This window comes from Ursus arctos, unplaced genomic scaffold (genome assembly GCF_023065955.2).
Source record: "Ursus arctos isolate Adak ecotype North America unplaced genomic scaffold, UrsArc2.0 scaffold_1, whole genome shotgun sequence".
NCBI classification, from domain to species: Eukaryota; Metazoa; Chordata; class Mammalia; order Carnivora; family Ursidae; genus Ursus; species Ursus arctos.
Window position 1 is genome coordinate 16714488 of NW_026622763.1, and position 18120 is coordinate 16732607.

At 35.0% G+C, this 18120-nt stretch overlaps 1 protein-coding gene across 1 annotated transcript in view; it reads left to right on the top strand.

Annotated features, from left to right (window-relative positions):
- The window catches only part of SLC35F5 (solute carrier family 35 member F5), a 38007-nt gene extending 20278 nt beyond the window's left edge, over window positions 1–17729 (top strand). The window contains exons 11-16 of the mRNA XM_026510113.4: window positions 1639–1743; window positions 4934–5093; window positions 9307–9397; window positions 13858–14012; window positions 14562–14655; window positions 16881–17729. Of these exons, the coding sequence (XP_026365898.1) occupies window positions 1639–1743; window positions 4934–5093; window positions 9307–9397; window positions 13858–14012; window positions 14562–14637 (587 nt within the window). The 3' untranslated portion in view covers window positions 14638–14655; window positions 16881–17729. The remainder of the gene's footprint in view (window positions 1–1638; window positions 1744–4933; window positions 5094–9306; window positions 9398–13857; window positions 14013–14561; window positions 14656–16880) is intronic.
- Window positions 17730–18120: the final 391 nt, after the last annotated feature.

Sequence of the window (18120 nt, forward strand, 5' to 3'; positions counted from 1 at the left end):
CTTATGGTTAAATTTATGTTGTGTATTTTTGGTAAGAATGCCATGGAAGTAATATTAGAAGTGTCCTGATCAACACATCATATCAGAAGGCGCATGATGTTGTCCCGTTCCTAGTGACTAGTTAATTTTAAGGTGGTGTCTGCCAGGTTGCTCCAGTGTAAAGTTACTAATTTTTTTCTTTCTAAGTAATAAGCATCTTGTGGGGAAATACTTTGAGACTGCAAATACCCTGTTTCTGTTATACTTGCACCCACTAATTTTGTGATTCACTCATGCGTCTTGCCTGAAACATTTACTGCTATGGTGAACACTCAGTTGTGATCCATTGTTTAGGTTAAACAAAAACAAAGACAATCAACCCAGCTTAAAGGCTTCCGTCTGGATACTTTGTTTAGATATTTAAAGTTGATTGAATGGAAAGGTGCTTTCTAAACTATCCCTGGTCACTGCCCAGTGAGCCATGCCTTGAACTGTATCACCTTTCTCACCCAGAGAGCTTTGTGTATGTAAAACAACACATGTATTTGTTATGTATGTGTGAGATTTTATTGATAGGCTTTCTTTTTGCTTTTTACAAATGTTTTAAAATAATTTTAAAAAATAGATTTAATAAAACATTGGACTTTTGGATAATTAAAGTATTAAATGTGGTCACTTGGCAGACAGCACATTAATTTAGCTGTTTTTAAAGGCTTACTGAAATGTTTTTGAGAATGAGTTAAACATTAAGAAAATCAGTATTGGGGCGCCTGGGTGGCACAGCGGTTAAGCGTCTGCCTTCGGCTCAGGGCGTGATCCTGGCGTTCTGGGATCGAGCCCCACATCAGGCTCCTCCGCTGTGAGCCTGCTTCTTCCTCTCCCACTCCCCCTGCTTGTGTTCCCTCTCTCGCTGGCTGTCTCTATCTGTGTTAAATAAATAAATAAAATCTTTAAAAAAAAAGAAAAAGAAAATCAGTATTGATTATGCCTATACTATAAGCTCCATATTATGTTAGATATTTTAGAACATTAGAAAGTATAAGTAATGTGTTTGCAGTTTTCAGGGAGTTCTTGATTTTAATCGTTATTTGAGATTTATAAAATGAAACTACTAAAGAATAAATAATACTGTATTTAACCATGTAATATTACATGATCTGAAATAGAAGATGAGGATGGAAATTCAGTGGAGGAAGAGGACGCTTTGTGGCAGAAGGGTGAACTTTAACTGGGCCTTGAAGATGGTAGTGGAATATATAATAGAGATGATAGGTCACAGTGGGGAGGACTGTATAAGCAGTGGCTTAGAGATGGAAAGAAACATTGTTATGCCAGACAGTGTCAGGTGCCAAATTGTTTATTTGGGGGAAAATATGAAGTAGCATTTCAAAATTTTTAAAAAAAGTGTTACTTATGTGAGTTTTAATATTATAACATGCATGTTTGGCTAGATCATTGGATGTTTTTGCACGTGTTTGTTCACTCTTTAAACTTCTTCCTATACTCCTGGAGAACATGGAAGGGGGTGGGATCTACTTTTATCTTTTCATATTTGTGTATTTCTTGAAATCACATCTGACACATTGTCAGATTTTAAATAAGTGTGTGTTGAATGAGTTAATGAACAAATGCATTAACTTATTATGTTAATTTTTACAGGTTCTATTTGGTCTCTCGTTGGAGCCATGCTCTATGCTGTCTATATTGTTATGATTAAGAGAAAAGTAGACAGAGAAGATAAGTTGGATATTCCAATGTTCTTTGGTAAGAGTATGTTTACCTCTGATGCTGCTTTCTTTGAATGACTAACTTAGGGTTTTGGTTTTGGAGGGAATAAGGAAGGAAGCCTTTCTCTCCTTCTCCATATGATTCTTTAAAACCATCACATTTTAAAGATTTTGAAGTCCAGTCTCAGTGTTTTTCTCATACTTTGCCCTGCATGATTATGCATCTAGGATGGAATGCTGGTTTCCCCAGTGCAAGGCAAAGAAAGAAATTCCTCCTAATACCATTCATGTCTTTAGCCTGTGAATCAGATATTTTCTTCACTGATATGACAGAATTATGCTATCATAAACATTTGAGAGTATGCCTGTTGTATTACACATTTTGCTTTTTTTAAATTGTTAGAAGCATAGGACTGGAGAAACTGCTCCCAACTGATACATATAATACTATTCTTGTCTATGTGCTGTTCATTAAAACTCACGGGCTATTGAAAGGCTTTCCATTTTCACTCTAAGATATAGACTCTTTTATGATATAGGTTTTCAAATTACCCAATTGTAGTTTTTGGCATCAGTTCTTAATTTTGGTAAATAAAATACCTAATAAGATTTATAAGCTCTTCCTTGCCTCATATCAACTCACTAAAAAACTTATGCTCTCTGTTGGATATCTGTAGATGTCTTCCAAAAGATAACCTAAGTATCAATAAATAAAAAAGCCTGGTGATGAAAGTTCAAAGTATAGTTATAGGGAATCAGGAGACCAGGAATATGGCTGTTCTAATTTCATTTATTTCATACTCATCTGCAAAATGAGGAAATTGGACTAGATGAGTAGCTTTCAGAGTGATCTGCAGAGGATCCTGGGAAGGGTGGGAGGAGGTGGAGTTGCGTGCGTGGTTCTGGTTCTTCGAGTCCTTTGCTGCTTAAGCTGGAACAGCTCTGTTTTGTTGGGCTTTTGCATTGTAATTTAATTTGTAGAAAAGATTTTTCTGCTAAAAAAAGTTTGAATATCTTCACTTAAAGATTAACAGAAACAAAACATTTGGAAAGCTACCCAGACCAAGTGATCACTCAAGTACGGAATTCAATAAATATATCTTAAATATGAAGGTAATTTTAGTGATGTCTTATTTTAGAGTCATAGAAAATTCCACTTGGAATGGAACAAAATACTAAATTTTTTGAGTGTTTTTTTTAAGATTGGCAATTTTCAGGAAATACTATTTAATTTACTATTATTACAGTATACACAGACATGTAACTTGATTGGTCTTCTTCATGTATAATATAACACAGTATTGATTTGACCTGGGCTTTACAATAGGCAGGACTAGAAAAGAAATTAGAATTGGGTTGTATAGGGTTCTTCAGGCATGGGGATATGAGCAGAGCATAACAGGGAACAGTGTGTAGATCTGTGTGATTGTACTGGAGGCTAATTTAGGGAAGGACAGGAGGATATGCAGGCTACATTCTGGAGGATCTGGAGAATAGGTGGAAGCAATTGGGACCTTTGTCTTTAGGTCCCAAGGTGGTTAATTTACGTGAGATTCCATAGACTTGATATAGTTCAGGGACCCCAAATTAGATTTGGTTTTTGGTAATGCCAAATTCTTTGTTTTAATTACAACTTTTTAATGTTGTGTAAGCTTTTCAGGTCATGAGTCCTTTCTGTATGTCTCATTTTATTGGTTTTTATTTTTATCACTAGATGTCTTAAATTGGGTATCCTAGAAGCAGGATATGAGACAGGGATTTGTTATGGATGATTGATTTATTGAGGGGTGCTCCGCAGGGGAAACTGACAAGAGACTAAGAAAAGCACTATAGAGAAGGGGAAAGAACCATGTGGGCTCATGTATAATTGAGGTTTGGCCCAGTTCATGGCATGTCGGGGGGCAGGAGGTGGGAGGGTGGTGAAGGAGCAGGTAATGTCTAGGTACTGCTCAGAGACCTTCTGGCCTTGAGCCGTTAGGATTTCAGCCATGAGAGTGGCCTTGAGCATCCTTCACGGATTAGGTGTAGCCTGTTAAGGGTGTGGGCTGCTCAGGGTGGGAACTTCATGGGAAAGGCAAGCTTGTTTGCTCTGCAAGACAGTTCTTCAGAGACGGTGGGTGGCTGGCTGTGAGTCTTTAGCGGCAGATAGAGAGTGGATGCTCCAGTCCTGTTAGGATTGAAGTAGGCATCCTAAATCTGGTTTATTATTTAGCAACAAATATAAAATATATATTTACTGCAATTTAACTTTCTTTTAAGAATGCTCTATAGTTACCTAATGGATCTCATAGTAGATCTATGGCATTTAATTATAGGGAGTACGATAAAAATTGTAAGTTTTTCCTTTATACTCTTTGTATTCACATGTAGTAATATGTAAACTTACATTTCTTTAATAATAATAGCAGCTACCTTTACTAACTTTTTATGCCAGGTACTATGCTATATTTTATAAGTGTCTCATCTAATTTTCCCAGTAACCTAGTTAAATATGATTTTACAGTTATAGATTGGAGAACAGGCTTAAAAGAGGTTTTGCCTCTTGTATAAGGTTTACAGTGCTAGTGAATGGTGGAGCTGGGATTGGAACTCAGGGCAGTCAGACTGCAGAGCACACACTTTAGACCACTAAATGTTACAGCCTTCCTTTACAGGTAGTCAGTCTGCACTTAGTTCATATGTTGAGCTATTTGTGTATGTATGTTATCTCACCAACTAGCTTATGAGAGCCTGGAGGGCAAGAACCAAGAATGTATCTGATTTGGAAACTTCCTCCATTATTCTTAGCAATACCACAGGCGCTTTAAACATAAATATGAGTTGAATCAGAGAGCAGACTGTCTACTTCCTCATATTTAATTTAGGCTGCATATCCATACACACAGATATACCAGTTTTGTTTTTTTTTTTAAGTTTGAAGACACTGGCTTATTAGTAGCTAAGGTTAACAACTTTTCTTTTTGAATTAAGTGGTTTATTCCATGGTAGTTGCTCCGTGCAGTGTGAGTAATGGAACCTTGCAGACTCAGTGACCACCAGTTGCTAGTACAGTTTTTTCCGATGTTGAGCTGTCTGTACGTCTGACTGAAAGAAACTGAAGTTCCAGTAAAGGAAACCTGTTGGAGCCCTTTGTGCAAAATCTGATGTTTTCTAATTATAGAGTTATAAGCTTGAAAAATTTAAATAAATCTCAATTACTAACTGTTGTCTCTTTTATACATATTTAGGTTTTGTAGGTCTGTTTAATCTGCTGCTCTTATGGCCAGGTTTCTTTTTACTTCATTATACTGGATTTGAGGACTTTGAGTTTCCCAATAAAGTAGTATTAATGTGCATTATCATTAATGGCCTTATTGGAACAGTTCTCTCAGAGTTCCTGTGGTTGTGGTATGTACTATTTATTACCCTATGATTTATTAGATACCAGTTCATGGACTTTTGGATAGTTGAAGCATTTATATTTCTTCTGTCTTCTGATGGTTCCTCCTATGCACCTTCCCACCCTACACACTTCACACTTACATAAAGTAACCCCACTAGAGCAGGAACTTTGTGTTTTAACTTCTGTGCACTGATTGTATAGAGTAATACCTTATACATAGAAGGAGCTCAATAAATATTTGTTGAAAATAAATATTTAAATGAATAGATGCATATAAATGATCTAAATTTGTAGAAGTGTTTTAAAAGTAGAATGTTATATGAATGAAAGGTGTCATTATCTAATGGAGGTTTATATTCTAAATATAAATAACATGAGTTCTCAGTGAGAATAGGGGACTTAAGAGACTTTGGAATGTTTGGTTGTTCATAGACTTTTTTTTGTTTTGTTTATTCTTAGGACTTTACATATAAGTGAGCCAGATACGTAACCCTAAACCCTGATTAATTTGAGATGTTAACGTGCTTTGAAATGTTATATCAAATATGTTGATATGTGGTAATGATCCTAACATAGTTTGAAGACAGTGTCATGGTGGAATTTAAGAAATCTTTCAAATACAGAGCTTGATACTTAGTCATGTTTCTATCTAATAGGAACTGAAAAAAAACCCACAAATTGTACTTAAACTCCTAAATGGATTTTATGATATGCCAATTAAGACTACTGACTAGTTTTCCCTTGCAAAAGACTGAGACAAAAGTAGCCTTTTCCATGAAGACATCTTTAATGCTCTTCCTGTACTTTTCCCCCCTCCTCAATTAAGGAAATTTCTGTTTTCTTGATATTCTTCCATACTTACTCCCTTTCATGTAATACTTAAAGATGCACTTTATTTTTTAGTTAATTTATGTACTTAAATTCCTTTGCTGATCAAAAACTCTTTGATATCAGAATCCATTTACTCATTCATTCTTCTCTTTTGTTATGTATATTTTAGATGTTCAGTTTTTTTAAGCAAAGAGAGTTACATATTTTATTTTCTATATTAATATATATCATATACTCTCTGCCCTATTTCTTCTTTACTATCAATTGTATTTCTTTTGTTCTCTCACGTCTCTTGCCTCTTTCTACTCTTGGTTTTGAACAGATAGAACTGCTTACTACTAGTTTTTTGATTGAACTCTGTTGAATCATGAGGAATTGTTGATATTCAACCATTATTACTACAGTTGAATTATGTACTCACTGTATTTTAAAATAGGTCCATGTTTTCTAGGAATTTTAGTTTAAATTAAACAATTTCAAAGCAAATTAATATATTTGAAAGCAATTATTAAATTTTTCTTTGGATGTTAGACTAGAGAAGGGTTTAGTATGATGCTTATTACATTATTCCATTAAGACTCATAGTAAACACAGACTGTGTCACTGCAAATATTAAAATACTCATTCTTTATTGAGAGCTTCAGTTTTAATTAAACATACAGTGGAGAGTTTTATTATGTTTAGCAGAATTTAATGTAGGCTTTAGGGGATGATCAAGTAGGAGTTGTGACATGTAATCTCTATATGTGAGCTTTTTTAGTTTGCTCCCTGGAAAACTTTACGTTTAAAAAATAATGACATGTTTTGGAATTTTTTTAATTTAACCTCTTTAGAATGAAAAGAATAATATGTAACAAAAATATGCAAAACGGTATACAATGAAAAGGAAATCCTCTCTTTCACTCTAAATCTCCGTTCCTTTTTCCCAGAGGCAACCATTATTAACTTCTAAACCTTCTACCAAATTTTCTATACATGAAGAAGTGTGTATCAGCCTCCTAATCCACCCCCAATTTGTCTTGTTTTTAACACACAAATGGGAACATACTATGGATATTGTTTTGTAATTGCTTTTTTTTTTTTTTTTTTACCGATTGCTTTTTAAATCTTTACATATCAGCACTTAGGTTCAATTCCTTTTTCAAAGCTTGTGAAGTGTTATAGAATATTATGTTCCAATCCATTGTGTGATGTACCAGGTAGAATATAATGTATTTTACCTATTCCTTGTTGATAGACATTTTAAAATTCCAGTCCTTTGCTTTGTAAATAAAATAGCATTGAATATTCTCCTATAAATCGTCGCATGTATATGTAAGTGTTCTGTAGGATAAATGCCTGTAAGAGAAAAAGACTGAGTCAGTCCTATGGACTTTAGATTTTGATAGAGATTTGCGTATCATTCCCCATGGAGGGAACACAATTTATATTCCCAACTGTGTATATGAGTATGTATTGTTGAATAGTTAAATTGGACACTCACCGTCCTATATTATGATAAAAGCTGTTTATCTTTACCTAGGATGGATTTTTTAGGACTCAAGAAGGTTTATTTTTCAGATATACTTTGACACTCAAGTGATTAAGAGTACTAATGGTAACAGCTCAGTAGCAGTAAATCAGTCAGTAATGAAACAAACATATCCCTTAAATTCTGGGTGTTCTTGGCAACGAAACAAGTGTAAGAAACATATCTCTATATATTTTACAACTTTTTAAATCATAAGAAAATACACATTTAAATCAGAAGTCATAATCTGTATGTAGGATGATTCCCTTCTTTTTGTGGGGGGGATCAGGGTTATTGTATGTTTAACTATAAATAGAACAGGAAACTTCAGCATACATAATCCAAGTGCTGAGTAGTAAACTACATAGTTCAAAGTGTGGTTGTGAGCTTTTTTTAAAATAAATTAAAGATGTGTACTTGTCACTCATTGTTTATTTTTAAAAAATTGAGGTGCACTATTAAGCCCATATACTGTACCATGTGTATAGATATTGAATGATACCACCTAGTTCTCTGTCTCAGCACTTCCTAAAGTGTGTCCTTGAAATGATAATAGATGACAAAATGATTCAACCATCAGCTAAATTGAGAAAAGCTGGTATAAGTCAAATAGTTTTCTTTTTAATACTTTGTTTCAGACTCTTCATGATTGTACTTTGTGCTATAAATCTCTAAGAACATATGCCACATTAAAAAAAAAAATCTGACCTCCTGAACTGCCTTTTCACAGAGCAGCTCATGTGTAGTAGGAACCACTAGTGCTTGAGTTCTCTTTACTGCACTGATAAGAACTAATGATACAGCCTGTGTTGAATATGTTGAGTGACACTTTATCAAGAGATAGGCTCTTTTATTGCAGGATGGTATTATTCTATCATACACTGAGCTAGAATTTACTAGTCTAGAATTTCCATGGGTCTGTAGTCCTAATTATATACATTATGGTTTTTTCTTGCTTATAACTTTTCTCTTTTTTCCTTTCTTTTCTTTTCTTTTCTTTTTTTCTTTTCTCTTCTCCTCTTCTCTTTCTCTTTCTCTTCTCTTCTTTTTTCTTTTCTTTCTACCTCTGCCTGCAATGTGGGGCTCAAACTCATGACCCTGAGAACAAGAATGTCATGCTCTATCAACTGAGCCAGCCAGGCACCCTGTTTTCTTTTTATACACCCAAATTATTAGTCTGTATAAATGGCTTGTCTGTTTGGTATAATGCTTCCTTCATTTTTTTCTTTCAACTAAATAAAATTATGTGCAGAGTGATATTTCAAAATTTGATACCGACATTGATAGTTCAAGGTGAAAATAAAATGAAGAACTTAGGTTTTGGTTAGGACAATTGCTAGAAAAAAGGAAAACAAGAAGGAAGTATCCTTAAAAAATTTTCAGTTCAATGCTAGGCCAAACCAAAAGAGCAACACAGATCTGAAGACTATTTTAGTTTTCATGAGGGTGAGATATTTTTGCTTTGGTGAGAGACTCACAAGTTAGCTTACCACTTTCTTAAAAGTCTGTGTTGTGAAGTATTGTCCTGCAATTTAATAAAGCTATTTTCTTTGTTGGCTAAGTATCATCACAAAACTATAAGAACTCTTCTGACAGTTTTATAAAAAAATGTTAATGAAATGGAAGCTGTACATCCAGAGTTGAATAATATCTGTAAGCAAATCTTGAAAATAGCGTAAAGTATTTGAAAATTTTATTCTAATATATTTGGATTTTTAATATTTGAGGGTAAACTTTAAGAATCATCCTAGTTGCTTTATTGTGTCTCAGTCTGTCCTAAGCTTTTGTCTTTACTCTTGATCTTTCATGCCTGTGTTTTCTTTGGTTGTTTTACTTTTTTAATATGGAAATGTATATTTTCTTTTTTTCCTTTTTAGGGGCTGCTTTCTTACCTCATCGTTGATAGGCACACTTGCACTAAGCCTTACAATACCTCTGTCCATAATAGCTGACATGTGTATGCAAAAGGTAAGGCAAACTTTATTAGGTGTTTTAGATGAATTTTTTTTGAGAGAGCGTGTGAGAGAGAGCATGAGTGGGGGAGAGGGGCAAAGGGAGAGAGCATCTCAAGCAGACTCCCCGGTGAAAGTGGAGCCCCATGTGGGGCTCAGTCTCACGACCCTGAGACATCATGACCTGAGCTGAAATCAAAAGTCAGACACTTAACTGAGTCACCCAGGCTCCCCTATTTTAGGTGAATTTTAAAAATAGAGATAATGAAAGGGCATGTGATTAAATTATAAGCAGTATAACCATGAATAATAGTTGACGCCTGCTCTGCCTCTCTAAGGTACTTTGCTATATAGAGATATAAGAATTACCAAAGAAATGGATAATGTCTTACATTTTTAGCTTTTCTTTTCTTTTCTTTTTTCTTTTTCCTTAATTTCTAAGTTAAGGACAGTATCTTTATATGTAGTTCTCCATTTTCGGAGCTGATTATTCCACATTTCATTGGTAAGTCAGTGGTATAGAAAAGGGGATCGGAAATATTTTATTATGTAAGTAGTGGTGTTTTGATTTTTTTTTTTTAAAGATTTTATTTATTTGACAGAGTGAGAGACAGCCAGCGAGAGAGGGAACACAAGCAGGGGGAGTGGGAGAGGAAGAAGCAGGCTCCCAGCGGAGGAGCCTGACGTGGGGCTTGATCCCAGAACTCCGGGATCACGCCCTGAGCCGAAGGCAGACGCTTAACGACTGAGCCACCCCGGCACCCCAGTGGTGTTTTGATTTTTAAAGATACATTCTGAAGATTCCTTAACACTGTGGTACTGTTATAGATAAGAGCAACATAGGAATAATGTTTCTCAGCAAATGCTCACTTCTATCTGGAATCAGGAGGGCAGGTGCTCCGTCCCTCTTCTATGATGTCCTGGTCTGGATGCAGGGATTTTAATGATAATCGTTGGCAGTGATAACATCGCAGAAAAGAGAATCCCTCCCCTCCCACCCAGCCTGAAGGGAGGAGTTTCTTTAGTGCATCTGGGGGTAACAGGGAGAAAAGAGACATGCCATATGTACACTAATAAAAAATGTAGTGTAGCCATTTATCACTCAGTTCAAAGTTTACAAACTTTTTTTTTTGAGAGAGAAAGAGTACGAGCAGGGACGGGCAGAGGGAGAGAGAGAGTCTTAAGCAGGCTCCATGCCCAGCTGGAGCCTGACGCAGGGCTTGATCTCAACAGGGGGCTCAGTGACACAACCCTGAGATCATGATCTGAGCCAAAAACAAGAGTCGTATGCTTAACTGACTGACCCACCCAGGCTCCCCTGAACTCCCAAGTATTAAGTAACAAAATGGTATGTGTGTGTATGTGTGTCTGTGGTTTGGTTTAATAAAATTTGAAGAGGAAATACTTGAAAGCCTGAAGGTTTATAATATGTAGAAGTTATAATCAGATTTTTAAAGTGATTTTTCTTTAGATCTTTGTGCAGTTCTTAGGATAAAGGCAAAATACTCTAAGTGGTATGTATTCTCTTTATTTAAAAAACAGTTCTGTGCTGGGGCACCAGGGTGGCTCAGTCGTTAAGCATCTGCCTTTGGCTCAGGGCGTGATCCTGGCGTTCTGGGATCGAGCCCCACATCAGGCTCCTCCGCTGGGAGCCTGCTTCTTCCTCTCCCACTCCCCCTGCTTGTGTTCCCTCTCTCGCTGGCTGTCTCTCTCTCTGTCAAATAAATAAATAAAATCTTTAAAAAAAAAAAAAAACAGTTCTGTGCTGATACTTTGTTTCATGGCTCAGTAAATTCTTATTTATTTGTTATGGTTAAAAACAGCTTCTCCTTAATTGAGAATTATCTTTGTACCATGCATTTTCAAAGAATGTGAATATTATAAAATGTACATAACACTGAAGTTACACATCATTAGATTCTTTACAGATGTGAATAATATCCAGGTCCTTCCACATCTCTGGATCCTGAATATCAACCAAACTTGCGCTAGTGAAACTGGGGAAGTGTTGTTATTAGAGGATTTTTGTAGACAGATGTGTAAATGAATTTTTCTGTACTATATTTTGAAAACATCAGCTTTTGCAGATTTGAAAAATAAAAATGGAAGGTTAATTTTAGGATTTAAAAAAAATGGGATCTGATTTTTATTAAATGATTATGTAATTCATTTAATCAAACATTTTAGATAGGGCAAAACACAGAAAAGGGAAAATGAAAATAAATAAATGATTGATTGAATGATTGGAAAAACATAACCAGTCTTTTCTTGATTGTCTTCACATCTAGAATTAGACAACCAGTTAAATGAGTGGGGATAGGCCTTTGGTGGGTGGGAATTGAGGGTAGGAAAATACTTTCTGGGAAAAGTGGCAGGGTGTGCCCCAGAGTTGTAATAGAAACAGGAGAGGGGCACCTAGGTGGCTTAGTTGGTTAAGCAGCTGCCTTTGGCTCAGGTCATGATCCTGGGGTCCTGGGATCCAGCCTGGTGTTGGGATCCCTGCTCAGCTCCCTCTCCCTCTGCTCCTCTCCCCTGCTCATGCTGTCTGTCTGTCTCTCTCTCAAATAAATAAATAAATAAATAAATAAATCTTTAAAAAGAAAAAAAAAACTAGGAGAATCTACTTTCATGAGGTTTTTTGATTCTGATAGCCAACTGTATTTACATATAGTTTCTGAAATTTTAGCGTTTATCAATTTCTTTTATTGTGCATAAAATAAATTATGTTAACCTATTTAATATAATTGATATTTTGTATAATAGGAAGCATCTCTGTGTTCAGATTTATATTCAAATATATTCAGGTTTTAGATATTTTTTGTAATGTAGACAATATTTTGTTAATAAATGTCTTTATTTTGAAAAATTGTCTTCATAGCTTATTGGAAATCAAATTAGAAGTTTTTTATTATGTGGCAACATAAATAACTGCATTGTTACAGGTGAACTTTGTCTTTAAAAGTCAACTAGGGTTTTACCTACCTTTACGAAGTTTGCTTTTACTCAGTTATAAAATAGGGTTTTAGTTGAATATTCATGAAAACCACTCTTAACAACTATATCTGCATTTTAAACTCTCATTAGTCATAAGTTTTCATACTTTTTCTGGTCTTGGGTCATTTAAGTGCATTGTGGCTTTTCTTGATTATATATATTCTGGCAAATATTCCAAGAATATGTTATACCAGTAATTCGATATAAAATTATGTGAAAATTGTGTGAAAGCTTTATAGTTTGTCTTACTGACTGCTCTTTCCTGGGTCTTAGACTGACAGCCTGTGTGTGTATCATACAAGCAGGACATGCATGTGAAAAGTTGTCAGTGATTATTCTTGTGTTATGCATTGTGAGTCCCTCATAAAAAATATTCTCACAAAACCCCTTTACTCTGACTAATGGTGCTGTGAAATGGAGTAGTATATGTTTCCCACCAGAGGGAGTCTTGCCTGTGATTCTAAATCTCACTTTTTTTTTAACACTTAAAGAGGGCAAACACAGTTTTTCTTAACTATTTTAAGGATAGGAGTAACTATTTTCATCATTATTTGAAAGCAGATCACACCAGTGGGTTGCACTAAGTCTCAGTCTACAGCTTTCTTTGACAATTGTTTTTGATCTTTGTTGAATCCAGATGGTAAAGGTAAACTCATGAAAGAATGATTTTTTTCCTTCACATTTTATGGCATCTCATTATTTTTTATTTTCTTGAGAACCCTGGTAAAATGACGGGTGGCAGGCTCAGCCTTGATGATATCCGAGGGGCTTTTCATCACTGGTGTCTGCTTGCTGCTTGCCTTCTCTGGCTCACATTTCTTAGTAAAGTAAAAGTATTCCTATTCGTCGTCATTATTTTCTTAGCCATGATTTCCATTGGAAATTTTTCATTTGTTACTACAGAAACAAACTAGTTTTAAGAGTCAGGATTAGAATTTGTTGCAAATTGTTAATGAAAGGTTTGCAAAAGTTGCACTGAAGAGTTTATCTGTTTTTGGTGCTGTCTTCAAGAAGGAACTGTAACATAGCCCAACATATCACAGCATATGTAACATAGTTTTTTAAAATGTGAGTTTTTGCAGGTGCCTTTAGAAACTGAAGGGGATTTACTTGAGAGTCAGCAGTAATCAGTAAAGAAAAAATGGGCAATGTGATGTGGAAGATAAAACTTAACGTTTCCTAATTCTGCTCTCGGACGTACTACAGCTAATAATGAAAAGCATGCATTCTGGCTTTCCTTCAGGCCCTTTTCCAAGCAAGATGTATTTTTGTTGGTAATTTAAGCAAGTGGAATCATACATTGAAGTTCTGAATCCTCATATTTGATAATAACATACTTAATAATATACAGTCAATGCTTAGTATTCTTGGTGTTTTAACTTATTTCTGCAAATTTTCATAAATGGAAAACTTACATTAAAGGAGAAAATTGTCTTAATGATAACTGTGGGTTGTTTTTGTTTTTCTATCTTTTATTTTTAGGTGCAGTTTTCTTGGTTATTTTTTGCAGGCGCTATCCCTGTATTTTTTTCATTTTTTATTGTGACTCTCTTATGCCATTATAATAATTGGGATCCTGTGATGGTGGGAATCAGAAGAATTTTTGCCTTTGTATGCAGAAAACATCGAATTCAGAGGTAGGTTTGGTTCCAATATAGGTTTTAAAAAATATATTCCTTGCTAAATAAACTGGAAATCATCATGCTGGCCTAATTTTTAGACATTTTGTGAAGAATTATTGAAAGATTATAATTTATATATGTACTATGCCAGGTAAAGTTAAAATAAGTTGTTCAGCTCTTTTGGGTGGTGAGACAGTTTCTTCATAGCTACCTTAAAAAAAATGTTTTGATTTACAGGTAAAACCAAAGTGCTTACTATTTTGCTATAATGAATTTAAATGTGGAAAACTTTCACTGGTGTGAATAAAATTCATGATAAAATATGGTAGCACTGCCTCAAATTTTTTCAGTTTCTTTTTTAAAAGATTTTTATTTTTACATCCTACTATAAAAAGAACTTGGGGTAAGTTGTTGGGAAATCTTGCCCTAATCTTAGTTCTGACCTCACAGATTCAGATAATGGAATAGGTCTTTTTTTTTTTTTTTTTGGAATAGATCATTTTTAAGGGCTCCATACAGTTCTAAAGCTTTCCTTAACTATTGCCGTAAATTTTTTTTTTTAAGGGTTCCAGAAGACAGTGAGCAGTGTGAGAGTCTCATTCCTATGCACGGTGTTTCTCAGGAGGATGGAGCTAGTTAGCTGTTGTCCGTAGTCCAGGTTTGTACATTAGCTAGCATTAGTATTGAATAAGATTCTTTATTCCTGTAATCCTCAAATATAGAATTGGTTTTCCAGAGTTAGCTTTTTCAGAGGCAGTATCGTCTAGAGAGTAAGGGACAAGCTCTAAAGTCACACTGCCTGGGTTCCAATTCTAGCTTCTCCATGTACTAGCTGTGTGATCTTATGCAAGGTTCTTAACCTGTCTGTGCCTCGGTTTTCTTACTTATGAAATGGGGTTACAGTAGTCCCTCTCTCATAAGATTATCGGAGGTATTAAATACTTGGTATGTTTAAACTGTGTGCAAATGAAGTGATCCCAAGTTTAACTATTACTTTTATTCATGCTAAGAATCACCATTTTATGTAATGATATACTTTAGAAAAATATTTTTCCCCTAGTATAAAAGTTTAAAAAAATGTATAATTTTGTATTTCCAGTATTTTCTGTATACATGTGTGTGTGTTTTCCATAACTAGCATAGTGTATATCCTGATTCTTTGACTATGCTTTTTCACTTAATGTTTCAAGAGCATTTCCCCATTCTTAAAAAATTTTTAAAAATATTATCTTTTATATTTCTGACATGACAAATCGAGTACATGATATTTTATCTTTCACTGAATGAATGCTTGAAATACATCCAACATATATTTTTGGCATGTGTAAAAGTGGTTGTATGTTCATTTAGAGTGAGAGATCACAATAAATTACTGAAATTCGAGAAATTCATGTCCCTTTGTTCTGAGATAACTTTAGGAAGTCTGTATTGAAATGTTTCCTGATTGCAACTGAGCTTCCCCTGCTCACCTAGAACACTGAACAACTCCTGTCAACTCCTTGCACTCAAATTGGTCTTTGAGGCTTAAGTGTCGTTGTCTTCATGGCAAATTCACCCCAAACCTAGGGCTAATTGTCTTGGTTCTGGGTTTCTTTGGTCATTTTTTATTCTAGCTTTTACTGTTGTGATGGTTATACGTGCACATAGTTCAGAGAGTTAGAATTCTACAAGATTTCTTGTACAAAGCAGCTGCCACCTGCCTCCTGCTGCCTGTCTTGCTTTCGTTTTTGTCCTACTCTGAGGAATCACTTTAAACTCGTAGTCAGTTGTTTTGATTCCCTGCCCCCGCCCACGCCACACACAGTCTAAGTACGCTGCTTATACTTCTATTTCTTGATTTCTCAGTTTTAGGCATCATCAGTCAGTTTTCCCACTTTGGTAGATGAGGATAGATTACTTTCAAGTTTCCCCCTCCTCTGCTTCTGCCCCATTTGCCTGCCTTCCCACCTCCTCTTAATCCCAGCACAGTTATTGTGTAATTCTGAATAGATCTATAAGCAGTGTTTACAATGCTATGACTATATAAATATAAATATAAAGTCATGTTGGATTGTGCCTGGCATTTCCCCAATCCAGACACCCTCAATTTACCCCTTTTAGAGCATACACCTCCCCTCTTCTCCTGGGATGGAGAAGAGACACTTGACCAGCTGTGAAAAGTAAGGCAGGGCATCTGAATGTCTAACTACTTTTTCTGTAAACCATGCTACTTTTCCTGTTTTTAGTTGTTTCTTCACCCCTCCTTTTAGAGATACCTGGTTGGTATCTTGTCTCTGCTCTTCTCTTTGTCCATGTGATTTATTCTTTTTAAAAAAATCCTTTTATTGTCCTTCTCCTGAGCTTTGGGGACAGAGTGGAACTAAATGTGTTTACTTGCCATCTTCAAATAAAAAAAAAAAACATATAGTTATTCTTTAAAGCTTTTTCGTACTATAACTTATGCACACTCCCCCTAGTAGGCTGTGCATTATTCCCATGTTCACACTCATACCCACCCCCACCCAGGCAAGGACTCCATATTTTTGGAAGTGAGAACTGGTTAAAAGGGAGGTAGTGAAGATGGACTACAAGAGCGCGTAAAGGACAGGTGTGGCAAGAGTCTTTATCTCCATGGGGTAATGATGGGGTATGCCATGAAGAAAACTGTTACTGCTCAGTCTTGAAGTGGTGTTGGCTGTCAGCCTTTGACATTAGTATGGAACCTACTCCCACGAGTTCTTAGTGCTCCCCTCCAGTTCCAGTATCCAGTTGTTAAGTATATAAACTGTGTTTGATAGATATTTCAATGTTAAGATAATTTGCTTTTTGTGGTATAAACTATAGAAAATTAAAGCTACGACAGTTGTAAACTAATGATGATTTTGTGTTTGTTTTTATTTTTAGCTTGATAATGGAACATTATGCAGCGAAGAGACAATCTCTGGCAAGTTTTTGTAGAAAATGTTTCAGTGCCTAGTCTGAAAAATAACGGTTTCAGTTCTTTGGAACTCTAAAATATATTTTCCTCATATCTGTTTTCTTCATTTCATAATGAAGTACTTTGCTATGTAGCTGTGTACATATCACTACAGTTATAGGAAGTTCCAATCCATAGTCCCTCTAAAGGACCAACCTGCCTTACACATCTCAAGGAATTCAGCTGATGAAATAATTTGAACTAATCAAGGAATAAAATTCTATGTTCTGGAGACTTTATTTTCACATATTATTTGTTAAATGCTGGACTATATTATGAAAATGTTTTCAAGAAATCATTTAAGTATATAGATCAGTGTTTCTTAACAGATAAAGTGATGAAATAAGCTGCCTATAATAGGTACGGATTATATTTTTGAGTTTCGTAGAATATTGCAAGTTAACAACAGAGAAAAAGTGCTTAATTTTATGCAAGTGTGTCTGTGTAAATTTAGTGGGACTTTAAAGAGAATCCATATTTGAGAAACATCTGGTTCACTCACACTACATAAACTGTATTATCCTTTCCTAGCATTTAGGTGCCTTGTATTTTAAATCTGTGACAAACTATGACAAATTTTTAAAGGGGAAGTATTATTGCAAAATGAAGAATTATGTATTTCTAAAGGCTCTATTGCTGTAAATTTAATGGATAAAGCTCTGCTTAATTTAGAGTTTTGAAGAAATATTCTCTCTTCAATTAAGACATTTTCATAATGGAATGATTTAAATTGAAGTGATAAAGAGTATTATTAAAATAAAATGTTTATATATATGTATTTGTGTATGACAGATCTATTAACTGGTTTCTGATTTTTTTTTCATATATCAGTGTGCCCAATTACTCCAGAACTGGATGCCTCTAGTTTTCCTAAATAAATGTTTAATGGCCAAAATACCAAAGAAGGCAAAAAGAGATTCTACTTTAAAAATTTCATTTGAATTTTTCCTCTACCAAGCTTAAATTAAATATAAAATACTCTTAATTACCGTTCTTAAGCTTAGGTTCTATGCGTACTTCTTGTGCCGCTCGCTGCTCCTGTTCACTGTAGGACGTCAGCGGGTGAACATGTCTCAGGACTCACCTAAACTTTTGATGAATCACCCATTTACTTTTCAACTTGTATGAGAATAGTTCGTTTCTCTTGAAAATTTCTTCACAGTTCTG